This window comes from Atractosteus spatula, chromosome 19 (genome assembly GCF_055471065.1).
Source record: "Atractosteus spatula isolate fAtrSpa1 chromosome 19, fAtrSpa1.hap1, whole genome shotgun sequence".
NCBI lineage: Eukaryota > Metazoa > Chordata > Actinopteri > Semionotiformes > Lepisosteidae > Atractosteus > Atractosteus spatula.
The window spans coordinates 1,152,205-1,169,777 of record NC_142724.1 but is presented as its reverse complement, the minus strand read 5'-3'; the positions used below and the strand labels follow the sequence as shown (position 1 = coordinate 1,169,777).

At 50.1% G+C, this 17,573-nt stretch overlaps 1 protein-coding gene across 2 annotated transcripts; it reads right to left on the bottom strand.

Annotated features, from left to right (window-relative positions):
* Positions 1–3,385: 3,385 nt before the first annotated feature.
* Positions 3,386–13,051, bottom strand: pigu (phosphatidylinositol glycan anchor biosynthesis, class U). 2 transcript variants are annotated; one of them, XM_088937695.1, is made up of 12 exons: positions 12,912–13,051; positions 12,151–12,215; positions 11,724–11,783; positions 11,366–11,428; positions 10,853–10,962; positions 10,439–10,539; positions 10,041–10,138; positions 9,396–9,550; positions 8,974–9,117; positions 8,515–8,639; positions 8,148–8,290; positions 3,386–6,294 (listed from the first exon to the last, which is right to left on the bottom strand). In XM_088937695.1, exons 1-12 carry the CDS (start codon positions 13,039–13,041, stop codon positions 6,181–6,183), a joined length of 1,308 nt encoding a protein of 435 aa, XP_088793821.1. In that variant the 5' UTR covers positions 13,042–13,051; the 3' UTR covers positions 3,386–6,180. The 2 variants fall into 2 exon arrangements, with proteins under 2 accessions (XP_088793821.1, XP_088793822.1); XM_088937696.1 differs by having other exon boundaries at positions 11,990–12,215; positions 12,912–13,048.
* Positions 13,052–17,573: the final 4,522 nt, after the last annotated feature.

Below are 17,573 nucleotides of genomic sequence, written 5' to 3'. Positions count from 1 at the left end.
ATCCTCCAAGCTCCTACACTTTCACACACGCCCATGCTGCAGAGCTCACACACACTTTCACACACTGCTGCACTGGCTGGGGCATCTCCACCCCTCGCTGTTGAGCCCAGAGCAGTAAGAGCTGCCTGCCAGGAATGGACAGGAGATTTCCTGATGCGGCTCAGCTTCACTTCCCTACAGAGGAGTGTTTTAATCCATCCTCCTGTGTTTTTACTTGTTATGTGTATAACGTGTGTGCTACTGTATGGCACATTGAAACTCTAAAAGCTAATGGAAATAAAATTAGAAGGCTGCAGAATCCGGTGGTTAATCTGCAATACGTATGTCCTTGCAGTTTACTCAGTAGAATGTATGGTTTCTAGAGAGGCACACATAGACCCACACCGTTCATTACAGCAGTGCAGTGGATATGTGCCAAGGCATGAGGGGCACAACAGCCAGTAGCACTTCAGGATGCTAATGTGCACCAGCGAGGGTGGTATTGTGCATCAAAGTGAGTGCCAATGTGCACCAGCAAGAGTGCATTGTTTAGCATTCCTCTTGTGTACCAGTTTATTATCCTCTCTAAGACAGAAACAGCAGGCTGCAAGGTCACCCATCCACTAAAAATAACTTTACATGCTATCTAGGACAGTTTGCCTCACATAAAGCAGTTATTATTCTCTCTACACGAGCACAGCCCTACAGAGGCAGCAGCAGGACAGAACTGCCAATGGACTGGGATGATTTCAAGTGAGGGCACTACAAAGTCTTTGCACCACAGTGATATTAACTTGATTCATAGGTTTTCAACCTGTTTATGCGTGTTTTAGTTCTTCCATTCAAAACCTAACCCTGGGGAAATACAGACAAGTCGCTCTTCGGTGCAGAAGGAAGCTTCCCTGCTAGGCTGGAACTACAATATGTCAAGATCTTAAACAGCCTCACCAGTAACCGCGTGTAACTTGTCAGCACCACATGAAGGTTCAGGTTAGGGTTCAGTCAGAAGGATCGCTCTTTAACTGACCACCTTCCTGTGCTGTTTCCACACAATGAGGACTCAAACGCCTGAGCAAGTTGGGAAGGTTTGGCAGCTGTAGGAGGAGTTGGAGACAGCTCTGCCGAGTAATGACTGTAATTCACTGCACTTTATAAGGTGTAATGCGGAGGGACAGGCTGACAGTCTCAGTGTCGTTCGGAGAGGACTGAAGATATGGAGCAGACTTGAACAATGAAAGGCAGGCTCTGGAAATCACTGTCAGGAGTTTTGGCAGAATAAAGAACCGGGATGTGAGCAGAGTCACCAGCCAGTCTCTTTCCTTCCCCCACGGTTTTAAAGGTTTAGACTGCCCTGTTTCATTTTTGTGCACTCTTCAGATCTGGAGCCAGTAACAAGGTCGCAGCCCGGTGTGCCTGCCCTCGTCCAGCGCATCGGCGCCACGCTGTACACTGCACAGGACTGACAGGGGTGACAACACTGTTACATCTCTTGCATCACTCTTTCAGGTCACTCATGCAGTCAGCTTGCTCTTAAAAGTATCCAAAGAAAATTATTTTCAGCAACGTTTGCTCCAGACACGTGAAATTCTGTGTGTGAAGTAGTGACTCTATTGTCTAACTCTTTTAATTGCCACCTACACGCATGGTTCCTTCTTTCCCTGAGGAGCCTGAAAGAGGAATTCAAGATCTACGAGACTTACAAGCAAGGAACAAGTCATCCAACTTCTTTGCTGAAGCAGATTTACCAAGATGCAAGAGGGGCCAAAAGGTGTTTTAAAAACGAGGGCCTAGAGTTGTTGGTTTAAGATGTTCTTGTGACCATTGCAGAACAGCAGGAAGCAGTTCTCTGTAAAGAGTAAGGCCAGCTTCATAGCAGCAGATCAGCCTGCGAGGACACTATAAAGGAAACCACTGTGAAGTGCATTTAAAACTGTGATGAAGAGGCACATTTTTACTCAAAGGGTTGTGGGTGTATGGAACATGCACCCAAGCCATGTTGTTGAACCCGATACACTGGCTTCCTTCAGGCAACAATTGAGGTTGTTGCGTTCTTGAGGTCAATTAGCTACTAACCACCAAATAGGCTAGATGGGCTGAATGGTCTCTGCTTATTTATAACTTTTCTTACACATTCTTTTTCTTAATCCTTTACCTAATCAGGGCTGGCCTACTGAGAGCACAATGAGGAATCGCTCATGCCCTCTGGCCTGGAGTCCAGACCCCTGCCCTCTGCTCCACACTGTCCCCCCACCCAGGGCAGGGTTGCGATCGGGCCCCCCGTCAAGGAGGAAGAGCGCAGGTGCTCCTGAGCGGCAGCAAGCCCAGACCAGCAGGGAGCGAGGGGGGCAGTGGTCACGCTGCAGGAGCAACAGAGCAAAAACGCCAAGTCACTGCCCCGCCCTGCAAACAGCCCTCCGCCGAGCGGAGAGCTCAATATCTGCGAGCCAGAAACGGGAAGCTGCGTTTCGAAACCCGGCTGCTGTGAGCGATGGGGAGCGGGAAGGGGGAGGGTGGCGGCACAGAGAAACAGATGAGAGAAGGAGGGCTGCTGCTCCAGATAAATCCTGCGCACAGCTGCCAGCAGGAGGGGCGCCGGTCGCGGGCAACTTGTGGGGAAGTCTGACGCTCAGCAGGGCTCGACTCTCCTGAGGCAGGGCAACAGTCACCCACAGTCGCTGGCCGTAGACGCCCTGCAGGTCTGAACGCCGCTTCAGGGTGCTGGAGTCTCGCTGATTACGGTAACTATTTATGATGGGTGGTCGGTGAGTAATCAGAAAAAAATATAGAAATGAAATAAAAATGAATAAAACTGTTCCCAGAGAAAGGCAATCTCGAGTCACCCGGTTTGTTATCAGACCACACAGGACACTCTCAGGTCAGCCCGTATCCAGAGGCTATACAGCGCTGCCCTCTGGTGGTAACATCCTTTAACTGCAACTGGCGTCTGGGCTGTCTTCGCAGAGCTCGATCCAGAAGGCCAATGCAGGAACAGCTTTGCCGGGGAATATTGCTCAGCAGAAGCCAGCTTTTATTAAATCATATCTGGAGACGTTACGGAGACCTCCGGCTCACCCTCTACTCAGCAGTCTTCTGGCTTGCATTCCACCTCACGCTTAATGACGTCACCGGACCCATCATGGCTGAAGTGAATTGTGATCAAGTTCTCCCGTCAGCTGCTCTCCAGTCAGAGAGCAGGGGGCCGTGACTCCCCGGCCGCCAGAGCAGGAGCGCAGACGAGTGTGCAGCTGCTGCGCAGATCCCGCAGGCCGAGCAGCCTTCCCATCATCCCTTTCCTTCAGCGACTCATGCCGGTCAGCCCTGCTGAAAGCGGAGCATCTACAGAGCAAGCAGTGACGCCAAACGTCACGTTTCAGAGCACAGAAAACACCAGCAGCGCTACCAGGCGTCTCATCTCAGTAGTTTATTATAGTTCTGTGTTTTGTATATCAAAGTAATGTATAAATTATTTAAAAACCAGTGGGTTTATTTTCTTTGAAATAAAAGAGAAGTGTGAATAACAAAGCCCATGACACTCTCGACAGACAGAATATTGAGTGTAAAACGAGTTTTTCTGTAATGAATACTTTAACACCAGCGCATATTATTTCAAAGGATGCAACAGGCGATTCTCCCAGTCAAGGCAGGACTGGTCCAGTTCAGCACAGCAGTCTCAAAGTCCAACCCCAGTAAGGGGTTTGGGTCCGATGGGTTCTGTCAAGCTCGAGACGGGGTGCTCCAGCCCATTTTGCCTTAAGCCACTCGGCAATCTTAACCCCAGTTAGTACTGCCTGTCACACTATGTTCACCGAAGTCCCAGTAAAACCACATCCCAAAAAGACCATCGTTAGTGTACCTGCCCCCCTCGTGCAGGCGTCACGTCAATAAAATTAGCGACCTTGCATGATCACGCTCACCGCTGCCGACGCCGAGCTCCACTCCTGGAGACGGGGACAGGAGAGGTGGGAAGAGAAGGAGCAGGGAATGGAGAGAGAGGAAGGGGGTGTGCCTTGCAGAGCAGGCTGCCCGGAAACAGCCTAAAAACCTCCTACCACAGACAGGCAGAGAAAGAGCAGGGAATATCCGAAGGGTGGGAGCGGGGGGGCTCCAGGGGGCACGGCCCACTCTGCCAGGCTGCTGTCCGCTCCAGCCCAAGACCACAGAACAGTGCCACCCCCATCAGACTCACAGGGAAGGGTGACTGTTCTCGTACACATGAGCTGGTTACGTCAGGGAGAGAGCAGCCCTGGGAGTTCCACTGCTGCGATCAGCCGGAGGGCTCAAGGACACAGCAGCAGTCTGCCGCACACACCTGGGATTCGAACCCACAACCGGCCGCCGGCTCCACACAGCTGCCCCGCTGCTTCTATCAGCACGGCGCCCCCGGGGGCCCTGGGCTTTCGTCCCCTCCAGGAGCTTGTGCTCCGATCACGGAGGTACGTGCCCGCCTGCCAGTCATCTCCCCGAGAGAGCAACTGCGCAACAGCAAGCAACAGGCTGAGGCCCGCGTGAGGTCAGAGGTCAGGAGAGCCCACCCACCGTGGCTGTGCAGACCTCTGCCGAATCCCCCTGGCTGCTCAGAGAGTGACCTGGGAATGGGCCATCACAGGGTGAGATCACAGGTTAACCATAACAGATCCTGCTCGAGCAGTTTCTGCAATAATCCCCACACCGACAGAGCCCCTAGACTAGTCCAAGAGCCTGTATAATCCTGGCACAGTGTGGAGCAGAGCCACTCAGAATAACCGCAGACTCTCCCTTCTGCTCCAGAATACTTTCTCATGCTGTTGCTGCAAGAACCAATCACACCACTCGAGCTGAATAAACTTCAAAACGATGTGTAAGAAATACCGTTTGTCTGCACTGAAACAGAAGCAGAACAGTGCAATGGAAAGACAAGCCAAGTGAATTTTGGCTCCTTACGCCAGGAGCTCAGCAGGGAGCATGTTAAAGACCCTTCTACCTGACAATCACTAGGATCCTGCGCTCCAGGATCGAGCTCATGGACCCCCCTGGGATACACCCCCGAGAGCAGCAACACCAGGAAACGGAGGGGAACGGAGACACACTTAAGGTTAAAGACAGCTGGCCTGGGCAAACAGCAAGGAGCTACCCTGCTGCTCAAGAGGCTGTCCCTTGGCAAACATGGGACCCATGGTGCCATCTGAAAGTGCACATTCCACTGCTCCACTGCACAGCTTTCAAACTGCAGCTCTTTGCACAGGCAAACTAATAGCAAAGCCCCCTGTACTTCCTGCAGATGGATAAATGCAAGACACTGCAGGCAGCAGGAAGGGCATGCGCACTGCACGCTGGTTTAGGAAAGCTTTCTGGTCTTTCTGGCTGCCCAAGAACAACCTGAAAACCTCCTTCTACCGGCAGGAAACCATTACACACAGCGAGACGGTCCCCGGCTCTCGACTCGCGTACAGCAGCGTGGCCCCGGCCACACTTCGTTTTCCATGTTTATTCTCACCGGTGCGAGACCCCGCCCTGGCTCGTCAGCCCAGCGCGGAGCTGCCTGTGGGGGCCGGTCCCTCAGCCCCCAGAGCCCGGTCAGATGCTCAGTCCTGCACTTGCGCCATTCAACCCCGAAGGCATTTTTTATTTATGGTTGTGGGTTTATTTCCACCAGCAAGTAAATGGAATATTCTCTTTTTTTCCCGACAGAACAGCAATATACGTAGTATATACGTATATACGTAGTGCACAGTTATCACGCCTAAAATGTTTAACTCGGGATCCAACCTAGATGATAAAACAGCGTTCCGGACTCGGAAGCAGGTGGCTGCTGACAGCTGGTTAGAGGGAGGAAGGCCGTTGAAGGATAAACACTGAAAACGAAGAGGCCGGTTGGCTTTGCTGTTTCCTGGTCTCTGTCGCCCCCTGCTGGAGGGGGCTGTGCCCTGAGGTCTCACAGACCGGCCTGTGCGGACAGGGGGCTCAGTAAGAGAGGAGGGAGAGCAGGAACAGCGGGCAAGTGTTAGCACACTGACAGCAGGCGGCCCTCCGTCGGGAGCCTCCTTGGCAGAGAATTCGACGGCAGCAGCCAGTATCTCCGAAGGCGTCGCCCCCCTCCCGGGCAACAGGGACGACACCGGCCAAGGGAGGCCGTGGTCTGCGAGAGCATGCATTTAAAAAAAATCTGTTTGAAGAAGAAGGTAATGTGTCCCCCTGTGTGTTCCCCCTGAGGCGTCCCTGTGCCTATTTCAGCACCAGCGTGGCCTCCGAGCCATCCTTCTTCTTCAGGTACAGTCCGTGCGTGAGGTGATGCTCCCGTCGCAGGTACGCGTAGAAATAGTCCGACACCAGGAGGATCTGGTGGGAACAGGAAAGAAACATCTTTTTGGTTCCATCGATTTCATGAGGCGCAGCATGCCTCATTCGCACACAATCTGCTGTCGGCTTACTGCCCTGGCTGCACTCTCTACTCAGCTGATGCTGTCTGTCGTAATGCCTTGAACTTGAAGCATCAGGATTTTGCCTGCTTTCATGCTTTTCCAGCATGCTCTGCACCTTGGCTTTTCATTCACTGCTTCTTTATATATCGGGTTAGGAAGCCCGTCCTAGAACATACTATCATACTATGGTGGTCTCCAGTAAGTCAATCAAGTAACTTCAGAAAGCCTGAAAACTTATCCTGAACACCACTGTTCTGTAACCCTAAGTGAAGTTGGGAAGGTTCTTTAATCACAACACCAGGTCAGCAAGCTAGCAGATTAAGTTTGGATTTAACATTGTTTTGGCTTTGGAACTCCAGGCTCCACAGACGAAATGTTGTTTCTTCTCTTCTCTTTTCAGCACGGAATAAACCTTTACAGCCGACACATGCAGACACGGCTACCTACTTGGATTCAACAACTACATGCTCCCTGTGTTTAAACTGACGGCTTTGCATAAACTAAAGTGACAAGGAAAGAGACAAGAACACAGGGAAAGCAGTCATCTGCTCGCTCTGAACCCTGGCAAGATATGCTACATTAATAAGGAACATTAATAAGAAGCGTTGTGTCTCTTTTCAGCATGGTATAAACCTTTACCTTTTCCTTTGCAGCCTACGCATGCTGACACAGCTGCTTGAAATGCTGCATTAATGTGCTCTTGGATCTGGCGGAGAACTAAAAACCTACCTTGCGCACGACACCATTAATCATTCATAACCTAGAGGTGAAAGCTACAGGTGCATTTTCCCTTGGATTAATGTGCAATTCCACAATGTGGTCCACGATGCTCTGACAGCTCGACAAGACAACCGGGTCAAAACAAGTGGGAAAGGCGACACCTGATGAAGATGGGAGCTCAGTGTGAACTGCCGGTGTTGCCAACACCTACAGCTGTCCAGGCGGGTGTAGAATGACACCCTGTCACCGAGTGGAGCAATCTGACCTTCGCCCCTGCTGTTTTTCAGGTGCCATGAATTAATGAAGAGCAGGCCTGGGCTGGAGTCGCACCTCTCTCGGCTGGATGCAAGGCACAAGACCGCCCCCCCCCCGTTTGTCTGCCACTCGTCTCTAATTCAATACTCCAGCAGGAAGAGGTCGCCAGATCCGAATACCTCCTTCCCAAAAGCCTGTCAGAACATCCGACCCCAGGAATCATTCTCACACTCATTAATACTGAAGGGAAACGAGCTCAGGGTCAGATATCCGCTCAGCCCTGCACCTCCTCTTCAATAATTCAGTCCTGGAGCCCAGGCAGGCTGCTGAAGTCCCGATCCTGTTTGCCTGTACAGGGACTGGTGAACACGACAGATCCTCCTCAGCAGCCAGTGCTCACGTGCAGTCTAACAGCGCAGTAACGGGACTGCTCGGCTGTTCTCTGTAACTGACCACGAATTCCTGCAAGTTAAACTAAGATGCTGTGGAAATGTGTACTTCACATAGAGCGACATTCCTGTTTGAGCGTTTGGGGTTATGGTTCCATTCTGAACACATTTAGGGATGGAGAGGCCTAACCACATAATATGCTAATCCACTGGGTGTAGAAATAAGAAAACTGCTGGATTCTTATGAGGACAGACCTAAATTCTCCACAGTAGCACTGAGAATTTGCCAGTAAATATGACAAAAGTGCAACATAGCTTTAAATGGAATTCCAAATCCTACCCCTGGACAGCGGGACCTCTTTGGGAAAACGAACAGGGAGCAGTGGTGAGCCCTGGGTGTACACACCTGACCGACGTTGAAGACCAGAGTGATGGCGTAGTAGAAGTTGGAGTTGGCGCTGCCCGCGAAGATCCAGAGGTGCCACAGCACTGGGAACAGCACGGAGCAGACCAGCAGCATGCAGGACACCAGGAAGATGTTCCGCAGGACTGAGGGAGAAACACACGCTGTCAGGGACACACAGCAACACCAGCAGCCCAACTGCCCTCCGACAGCAGACACACATGAGTCACAGCCACTGATGCTTCTCTTCATGAAGAAAAAACGGAAAACCGCTCACACCTAACTCCCCCCTCTCCCCAAGACAGAGAGCCGGACAGCAAGCTGTGCACCGGCTCAGGGCCGGGGTGAGCGCAGCAGGGAGGAGACTCACATCTGTACAGGTGGCTCCAGGCAGGCAGGAAGGCCATGTAGAGGGCGATGTCCCCCACCGTCGGGTAGGACTTGAAGATGGAGATGATGGCAATCTGCATGAACATCAGGAAGACAGGATGCTCCCTGGGACACACAGGACAGCACAGCAGTGTGAGGCAGGAGGAAAACACCTCCAGGTCTGAGCAGCAGAAATTCAACTATCTGCAGCACACAATCATAAATCCTCTCCCTCTTTGGAAACTACTGATTTCCTACCCTTAAATTGTCAAACACCAAGGGATTGACACCCCGAGCTGCTTGCAGGACAGTCTGCTAGGGTTGCTGACTCGTAGGAGTAAAACCAGAACAGGTGAAATCGTTCCCTGCGTCTCAGACACATAAACAAAACAGAGGGAAACAGAGGGCTTTTTCTTTTAGAAAGACAATAACGGGAAAAGGTTTCAGGGCGGCGACTCACTTGAGCTTGATGGAGAGGGGGATGATGTAGAAAAAGACGTTGATCTGGAAGACGCAGAGGAAGAAGAGCCTGAAGTGCTCGAACATCTCGGCAAAGAAGTACCAGAACAGGCCGATGTTGGGGGTCAGGTCAGGCACCGTCAGGCTGGGCGGAGAGGGGGAGATATCAGAAAGAGACGGGATTCTGTTACATACTGCGGTATCACACAAAGTCAGTGATATTACCTTCTCGTGCTTTAGAAACAGGGTCTTACTGCAGCAATTTGCCAATGCAGCTGTTAATCTTTTAAATGACTCGAGACAGGGGTTGGAAACAGAAGGACGCAGCTTTGGCAGCTGTGGGGACAGACAGAATGATGGAGTGGGAAGGGAGGAGCAGAACAGGACGCACAGAGCGGAAGAGGGAGGTGGGATCTTACTCACATGAAGCCGTACACGGAGGGAATGAAGTCCCACGAGCTGAGCAGGAAAAAGGAGAGACAAACGATGATGGCCAGGCTGCCCAGGAACATCACGCCATACTGGACTGCGAGGATCCAGAAACTGGGGCTGCGCAGACTCACGGGGATATACAGCCTCTGGGGGGACAGGAGGGGGAGAGATGTCAGCTAACACTGCAACTGAACCTCAGCCCTTTACAGTCAACAGGGAACATGCCTCCTACAGCCTGGTCAGTAAGCTGGAAGCACAGCAGCTCTGGTATTGGTTCCTCTGAGGGTATGAGGAAGGTCTCTGCATCCTCAGCTCCTAATTCCATTTCCCACGGTATTCCCAGGAATGCTGTCAGGTCTCGGTCAGGTGAAGCGTCACAGCTGTGCCCAGGGCTGTGCCAGACGTGAGTCTAAAACCTCAAAGATGCAGTCAAGGACAGCAAAGTAGGTGCAGTGCCAGACCTCCTGTTCCGTCTTTCCTTTCTGTGGATTCCCTTGACCTGTGGCTGGGTCGGGATTTTAGGTTCTACACGACCGGATGTACATTTTGGAATTGGGAACACCGGACTAGCTCACAATGAGCAATCCTGTCCACTAGGCAACAGATCTGAAACCAGCAAGAAGTTTGGAGGCTTACCTGCACGAGGAAGAGCAGCGCTGGGGCGAACAGCGTTAAAGGGTAGATGGACTGGTATGTTGCTAAGGCCAGAAATACGGCACTGAGGAAGGCACTTCCTGCACAGACACCAAACAACAGTAATATAACAGAGGCTCTCCCATTTTTTTCGTGACAAGTAAACTTGGCAAAGCACTTCTTTTTTTTAATAACAAAATGTTCAGGATCCTAGTGCCGAAAGACCACAACACTCGTGAGCTTGTCCAGTGCTCTGCTTTCAGTCTTCTTTCAAGACAGTGTCTTAAACAAAGCTGTTGCTGCCCTGAAAGGTTCTGAAAGAAGAGTCCGATTCTGCCCCCCTGTGCCCGGAGACCTCATCCCCGCCCCCGGGGCTGCCCAGCTGGCCTGGAGAGCTGTACCTTTTATCGTACACAGGATGAAGAGAGCAATGACAGCATTGTTGAGCCCGCACGTCGACTTGGCCACACAGGACAGGATGGTGAAGGGATTCAGCAAATAACTGGGAGAAGGAGACGGAGAGAAAAAGTGAGAGAGAACGATTGATCAATCCACGTTCAAGTGGCTTACTCCAGTCTGTAAACAGGAATGGCCCCTGGCTGTGCTGCCCGTCGAACTTACTTATTGTGAGGTGGGCAGTCAGCCTTCTGCTGAAGGCCAAGAGGTTACGTGTAGCACGGCTCCACACACTCTTGCCAAGATCTGTATTTAAGGCAGGCAGCTCTGTCACTCTGACAGGACAAGTCAAAGCTACTTAATTTTTCATGAAGCAGGCTTCAGTCACTCACACAGAAGGAAAGCCGTGCAGCACTTACAATAAAGCCACTTTGAGAGGGATATAGTACATCTCTTTCGGTGTTCTGAACAGCTCCACGACATCATGGGGATAACGGTCAGCCTCCAAGGCATATTTCTGTTTCCTGAACTGGCACAGAAAGATAAATTATTACACACACAACAACACCTCTGTACCTAATTTTAATCATTAACATCTAACCGCTATTTATTTTCTGTTGAGATAGTGTTTCTGAAGCTCAATTTACTTGACTCACTTTAAAATCAAAACAGCAAGGAAAGTTAAATGAAAAAAAAAATCTTTAAGGATATTTAGCAAAACAAAGTCTTTATGGCACAATAATTAAACCCACGCTGTAGTTTTAGGCACGCTGTCTGTCTCCAGCAAATCTGTGTGCTCTCTCTGGGCCACAGTTAGTGTATCTCAGGGTGATCTATTCCTGTCACAATGCCTTGTGAAAGCAAACAGCAGTGTTTATCAGGAGATGATACTGGTGTGAGAGGTCTTCTCCGTCCTGGAGAAGCTGTCTTACCATGATCTTATTGTAGTCCCGCACAGCCCAATACAGTGCTACTGCAGTGATCCCATCTGCTATCTGTGAAGAGAAGGCCCAGGACAGTTCTTCCACTCAAAACCTGGGAAGCTGATTTCCCCAGTAAGTGCATGTCATGTTTCAAGAAGCACAACAGGTGATGGCACTAAGAAACCCACGCTGCACTGCTTTGATCTTTCGCTTAACACCTCTGTAACCCAAAAGACAACCTGAGAACCAGGTTTTACATAAGTCGCCTCCGCTGTCCGCTGGGATACGAAACAGCGGAGACGAGACTGTCTGAGTTTGTTTCCTACAGAGGAAATCGCTTCGACAGCACATCACAATGATTACTCACCATGAAGACGAACTCTGAATAATCAATAACGAAATGAAAGAGGTAAATCACGAGAGGTGTCTGGAAAGGACAAGGAGGAGAAAATCAGCTGCTTGTTAGTGCGAGTTCAACAGAGCAAACAGACCTAATTCTTAAACTCATTGTTATTCGACTCGCATCAGCTGGCTTTTGCTCAGGGCTGCGACACTCATTACTCTATTTTTACATCCTTAACTACAGCCGTCAGAAGACGAGAGGCAGGATAAATGAGTAAAATAACACTTAACAGAGAAAATGCAAGGATTAGATTCCCACTGAAAGTAAGCAGTCTTTAAGTAGTAACTGGATTCATTTCAGACTTTATCAAGTGCAACCCCAGTGCTGTGGGAGGGCAGTCTCATCAGCATGATGAATTCCAGCACGTGTCACTCCCCTGGGAGGGACTCACTTCGTGGAACACGTCCCCGGAGTACGGAGACACTCCCAGGTCCAGCAGCGCCAGGCCCTCCACTACTGCAAGGAACCGACAGGAGAGACAGGGGTGAGCAGGGGAGCAGCAGGTCCTGCTCTCTGACAGGATACTGCTGCCTTGGTCACTGTGTGATGAGTGGATCACGAGCTGAATCAGGGCCACACTGTGTCAGAGCCCCGCAATGGCAGGGCTTAGTGTCAGGATTCACAGGACTCAACCCCATCCAGCACACACACGTGTTTCACTACAGACATTAACCCCTCGGCCTTGTCATCTCGCAGGCTAATTCCTTAAAAGCATGAAGAATTCCCTTCTTCACCTGAAGTATCTTCCACCCTGCTTCCTACAAAACGCTTAACAGGCAATTACTACATATTAAAAAATATTTTTTTACAATTTAAGGTTTTCCTTTAGAAATTATTTTAATAAAAAAAAGTCAGTACGTCACTCTCTCTTTGACCATTTCAATGTTCACATTTAAATTGACATTCGTTCACAACTATCGCTAACTCACGACATTTTAATTCAAAGACATTAAAAGCCTGGCAGCAAACAGAAGGGTTTCGAGAGCTCGTCTCAAAGGAACAGTACAATGCAGGTCAGTAATGCTCGGCTCCGGACAGGGGACAGGACTGTTGTAGACCGGCAGTCAGGAATGGGCTGCGAGTTCCGAGTGACTGCTCACATCGATGACAACAAAGAAAACAAGGGTTCGTGTAGTTTGATGCATTATTTACCTCGTTTCCATGCGTTTAAAGGGGACACCACTTCCACTCTCTCCGCTATCAGGTCAGCAAAACTCGACCTGAACAATGCAGCCCTGGTTGTGACAGCCACAATCAAGCCCAGCGCTAAGGGAGCCGCCATCTTTGCCGAGAGGAAGTACCTCTCTCCGCCTGTCTTCGCGGGGGGTCACGGGATTTGTAGTCATGTCCTGCAGGAAGCTGCTTGGGAGCCTACATGAAGGGTACAGATAAAGAACACCAAATCCCATAATCCAACGTAAATCATTACATTTCTCTTTTCTGATTCGGTTGACAAAATATAGAGGCGGGATTGTCGCGAAGAGAAGTACAGGTACCGGTTGTTCAATCAGTGTGCTCAGTGCTTATATTAATCTGAATGAACAGAGGAGTGTGCAGAAATAAGCACCGATTTAATTTTAAGAAAACCACACCAGGAACTGGGAAGTCCAGTTATCAAAAACTATTTTTTTTTAAAGTTTGGGATTTCTGTAAATCCTGAAGAATGTCGTCGTAGAACTCAGGGACCGTGAGGCAGGTATTCGGTTTTGTTTTAAATGTGAAACTTTGCATTCTCAGTGACACGTCCAAGGTGAAACAGAGCGCCTTACACTTACAGACACGAGTAATACAGCTGCGCAAACCTTTCGTTCTTCTTTCGTTCGAGCTACAAGTAGAGAAATATACGTACTTCACATAAAATGTGCGGCGTTCCTCCGAAAACAATATTCGGATGCTATTAAAAGTGGATATATATAAGATAACACAATTATCAGCCGTTTCACTGTGCAAAGGTATATTAAAGCTGTCTCGAACGTCGTGAATTGGTGTTTTCACTTCATGCGTTATGTCGTTAATGTCCGTTTAAAACGCAGACTAATCCGTTAATATAAGGAATTCTGCGCCGGTGCGCCAGTATGGTGGGGAGCTGTAGGGGGCGCTGTCGTGTCAGCCAGGTGAGACGTGACACAGTCGGCATACTCCAACACTGCAACACGAATATAATAATAATCCCTCACACGTCTATAGCGCTCTTCTGGACTCTCCATTCAAAGCGCTTTACAGGCAATGGGGATCCCCTCCACCAGCACCAGTGTGCAGCCCCACCTGGAGATGCACCGGTCCGCTCCCCACACACCAGCTCTCAGTGGGGAGGAGAGCAGAGTGATGAAGCCAGTTCAGAGGTGGGGGGTTATTAGGAGGTCATTAGGGGGGAATTTGGCCAGGATGCCCGGGTGATTGAATATGATTGAACCCCAGGGACCCCATCTGGGGGGGGGTGATGTATCAGTGCACACTGGGGGAGAGGGGAGTAAAAATTAGGAGAAACGCAAAAAAACCCCATCTACTGTCACTCCTGTGGTCGTATTTTTAAAAGCCTCCTTTCCAAAATATTCGCGCTCTGATCAGAAGTAAAGGATGTGCATTACCGCAGTGCGCCAGCAGGTGGTGCTGTGGCCGCAGTACGGAGAGCGCATACGAGGGCTCGGGGTTTCCGCTGAGAACACGTGTCCCAAGCTGGAAGAGCGGAGCCCGAAGTCTCCCTGAGTAATTTTATTGCTTGGCTGCGGTTTCTAATAATCCTGCAGTGGAATTGGCAGCACGTGTCTATTTCAGTCGCTAGTCGCTCTTAATATCTGCAAAGGAACAAGTAACAGGTTTATTCCATGCTGAAAAAAAGAAGAAAGAGAACACAACGTTTCGGCCGTGGAGCCTTCTTCAGGTGTGAGAAGAAGGCGCCACCTGAAGAAGGCTCCACGGCCGAAACGTTGTGTTCTCTTTCTTCTTTTTTTCAGCATGGAATAAACCTGTTACTTGTTCCTTTGCAGCCTACGCATGCTGACGCAGCTACCCACCTGAACTACTACCGCTCTTAATATCTTAATATCTCATTGATGTCTGGGGTTCTGTATGTGACTCTCGAGGGGTGTTTATAGGCCACTAGGAAGAAGAACCCAGCTTTAATTCTAGGTGATTTGTATCACCTCAGGTGGTATAGGAAATATATAGATATAGGAGAGTCACCATGTCGTCCACTGGTGCAGTGCAGCTGTCGCTTGGTTTAGCAGCCCTGCCCCAGAGAGCAGAGCACATCTTACAGGGCCAGCTTACAGACCCTAAAGGTCTCCCGTCCCGGTACTGACCCAGCCCAGCCTTGCTGGGTCCCTGAGCCCTGAGGACGGGCAGCGCTGCAGCCTGTCGCTTAATCTCATCTGCGAAGGTCTGCCTGTGTAAGTGCTGATCTGCCAGCCTAGCCAGCACAGAGCAGGTCAAACTCACTGAAGAGGCCGAAGGAACCTGGAGCAACGATTAATTCATGACTTGCTTCTAGTCGATGGCAACCTGACACACCATTGACACACTATTCACTTGCGAGCAGGGACACAGGAGAATATTTATTTGAACCCTACCCGCGTCTTTAGTTTCACAGACATCCAGGCTGATCGAGTTAAGATTTAACACCTCTATTCCAGCGCCTGCTGGGTATCAGACTTCACGTTTCTAGGTCTTGTGCTGTAGTTCAGGTTTGGGGAATAGACTTATTTCTTTGCGTCTGTTTTTTTAAAAAGGCACAGGTGACTTAAGGAATTACTGTGATCCTTCTCAGCTTTATTCACAGGGCTTCTGCTCGCGCAACCAAATTAAAACTTTAAGTTAATTAACGAGTTGAGTAAGTACAGGAGATCAGCTTCAGCCGAATCAATTATCTGTTGGCAGGAGCGAGGGTCCCTCTGGTTTGTCCAGAGGAGAAACGTGCGCAGCTCCTCCCGGCTTAAATCTGTGGAAACAGGCGGGCCTGAGGTAGCTGCTACAATCGGTCAGCACATGCTGAACCCTTTCCTCTCTGTGAGAGCAGAGTCTCTTGATTTCACCCTACTGTGAGTGTGAGAGTGCTAAGCTCACTGAGGTCCCCAAGCCCGTGGTCGTACCTGGGCTTGCTGCAAAACCGCAGATGGCTTCTGAAGCGGGTGTCAGGAAAGCAGATTCTTGCTCTGTTCAGATTTATACACAGCAGCTGCAGCTGGACGTATCTGCGTCTTGTCTCTTAAATTACGTGCCCAGCTCATTCCAGCAGCTTGCCCGCCGCCAGCGACAGCCAGTGAAATTATTGAGCAGCCTGGTTTCAGTACACAGTCCCAGCCCTTCAGGTTTTCACCCTCAGTTATTTAGACGGTTTTCTGGAGTGTTTCTAGTTTGAAAGCTGAAACGTGTTCAGCAGTTCCCTCTGTTCTCGACAACGAGGGGACCTGATTCAAGTATGCAGAATCCTCGCAGGCGACTTCTTCAGAACGAGCAGTGAGACACCAACCAGGGGGCACCACTGGAAACTACATGGAAATGTATTTAAAACTGAGAACAGGAGGACGCTCTGTACCTCGAGGGTGGTGGGAGTGTGGAACAGGCAGCCCAGCCATGTTGTTGAAGCTGATAACCTGGGTTCCGTTATGAAAACCATACATAAACTGCGGAGTACCGAATGGGCTGAATGAGCTAATTGTCCTCCTCTGCCCTGTAAGCTTTCCGACGTGTGGACCAGCGGGAGGACCGTCAGAGCGACCTGCCACCAGCTGGGAGTTCCAGGATGACGGCGTTTCCTCCGCGGAGACGGCCGGCACCGTGTTTCCAGTTCGCTGTTGGCAGGTGGCTTCACGTTTTGACGTAGTCTGTCCTCCAGCCTGACGGAGACGTGGGTCTCGTCTCGCCCAGTCTGATTAGCACGACCTGATTGGACTACCTAACGCTACTTCAGGAAAGGTGGTCCAGGAGCAGGTCTCATCCGGACCTGTAAAACCAGCCCATGCTGTCAGATGCTGCTCTGCCTGTCATTTATTGCTTCTTCAAAGCTGGGCTTTAGGTTTTCATTTCACTGTGTGGGAAGAAGAGAGATTAAAAGAAGCGTAGTTGAATCATGTGGTCCTGAGAGGGTTCTGGCGCTGGTCGGGCAGTGTTATGTGTTGCTCACGGCGGGGTGTGCTGACCTGTAATCAGCGTGCGGCGGAGCTCGGTCTGTGCAGGGAGAGCGGCAGAGGCGTGCTCCGCCGGGCTGGGCGGCTGATAAGAGTGGAGGGCAGGGAGGAGCCGAGCAGAAGTTAATCTCCCCTTTCGGAAAAGGCAGAGCTGGGCAGCGGGGCTGGGCTGTCAGTGTCGGACTGGGCTCCGGGCCCGGGCGGGGTTCCCTCACTCAGAGGCGCTCCACAGCGGTTTCGGAGAGTGCTAATCGCTGCGCTTCGAGCTCACACACAGGCTTCTGTGCTGCTTGGCCAGCAGGCACCCTGGTAGTTTCATCTTTAAAATTCAGGGGCCGGCCAGGCAGTGGGGAGAAAAAGAAAACTTCCTTTTGATTGGAATGGAAAGAACATAACTTTCCAGAAGTGTAGAAGATTTAATTAACGACCCCTAGGACTGAAAATGAAAAGAAACTTAATAACATTATCTTCATAAAAAATTGGGAGGCTAATTCAGATTTTCTGGGGTTAGATGAAATTCAGAAACAAAAGTGAATAAATGTGAATAAATTATACATTTGGAAGAAGCAATTCTTTTTTCAATTAACATTGCTAAAAATAGATTTAAGAAGAGACCTGACTAATTTGAAAAAACATGTTTCTAAAAATCAGTTCCAAACCACGTGCCTGTATTTTAATTTTCTGCAGT

Bases quoted from the DNA above. Each gene is read 5' to 3' on its own strand.
- pigu (XM_088937695.1), bottom strand. From the start codon at position 13,041: ATGGCGGCTCCCTTAGCGCTGGGCTTGATTGTGGCTGTCACAACCAGG. The intron at 10,139-10,438 runs GTACAGCTCTCC...GTGTCTGTGCAG, and splicing joins CATCCTGTGTACGATAAAAG to GAAGTGCCTTCCTCAGTGCC. The intron at 9,118-9,395 runs GTGAGTAAGATC...CTCTCCGCCCAG, and splicing joins CCCTCCGTGTACGGCTTCAT to CCTGACGGTGCCTGACCTGA.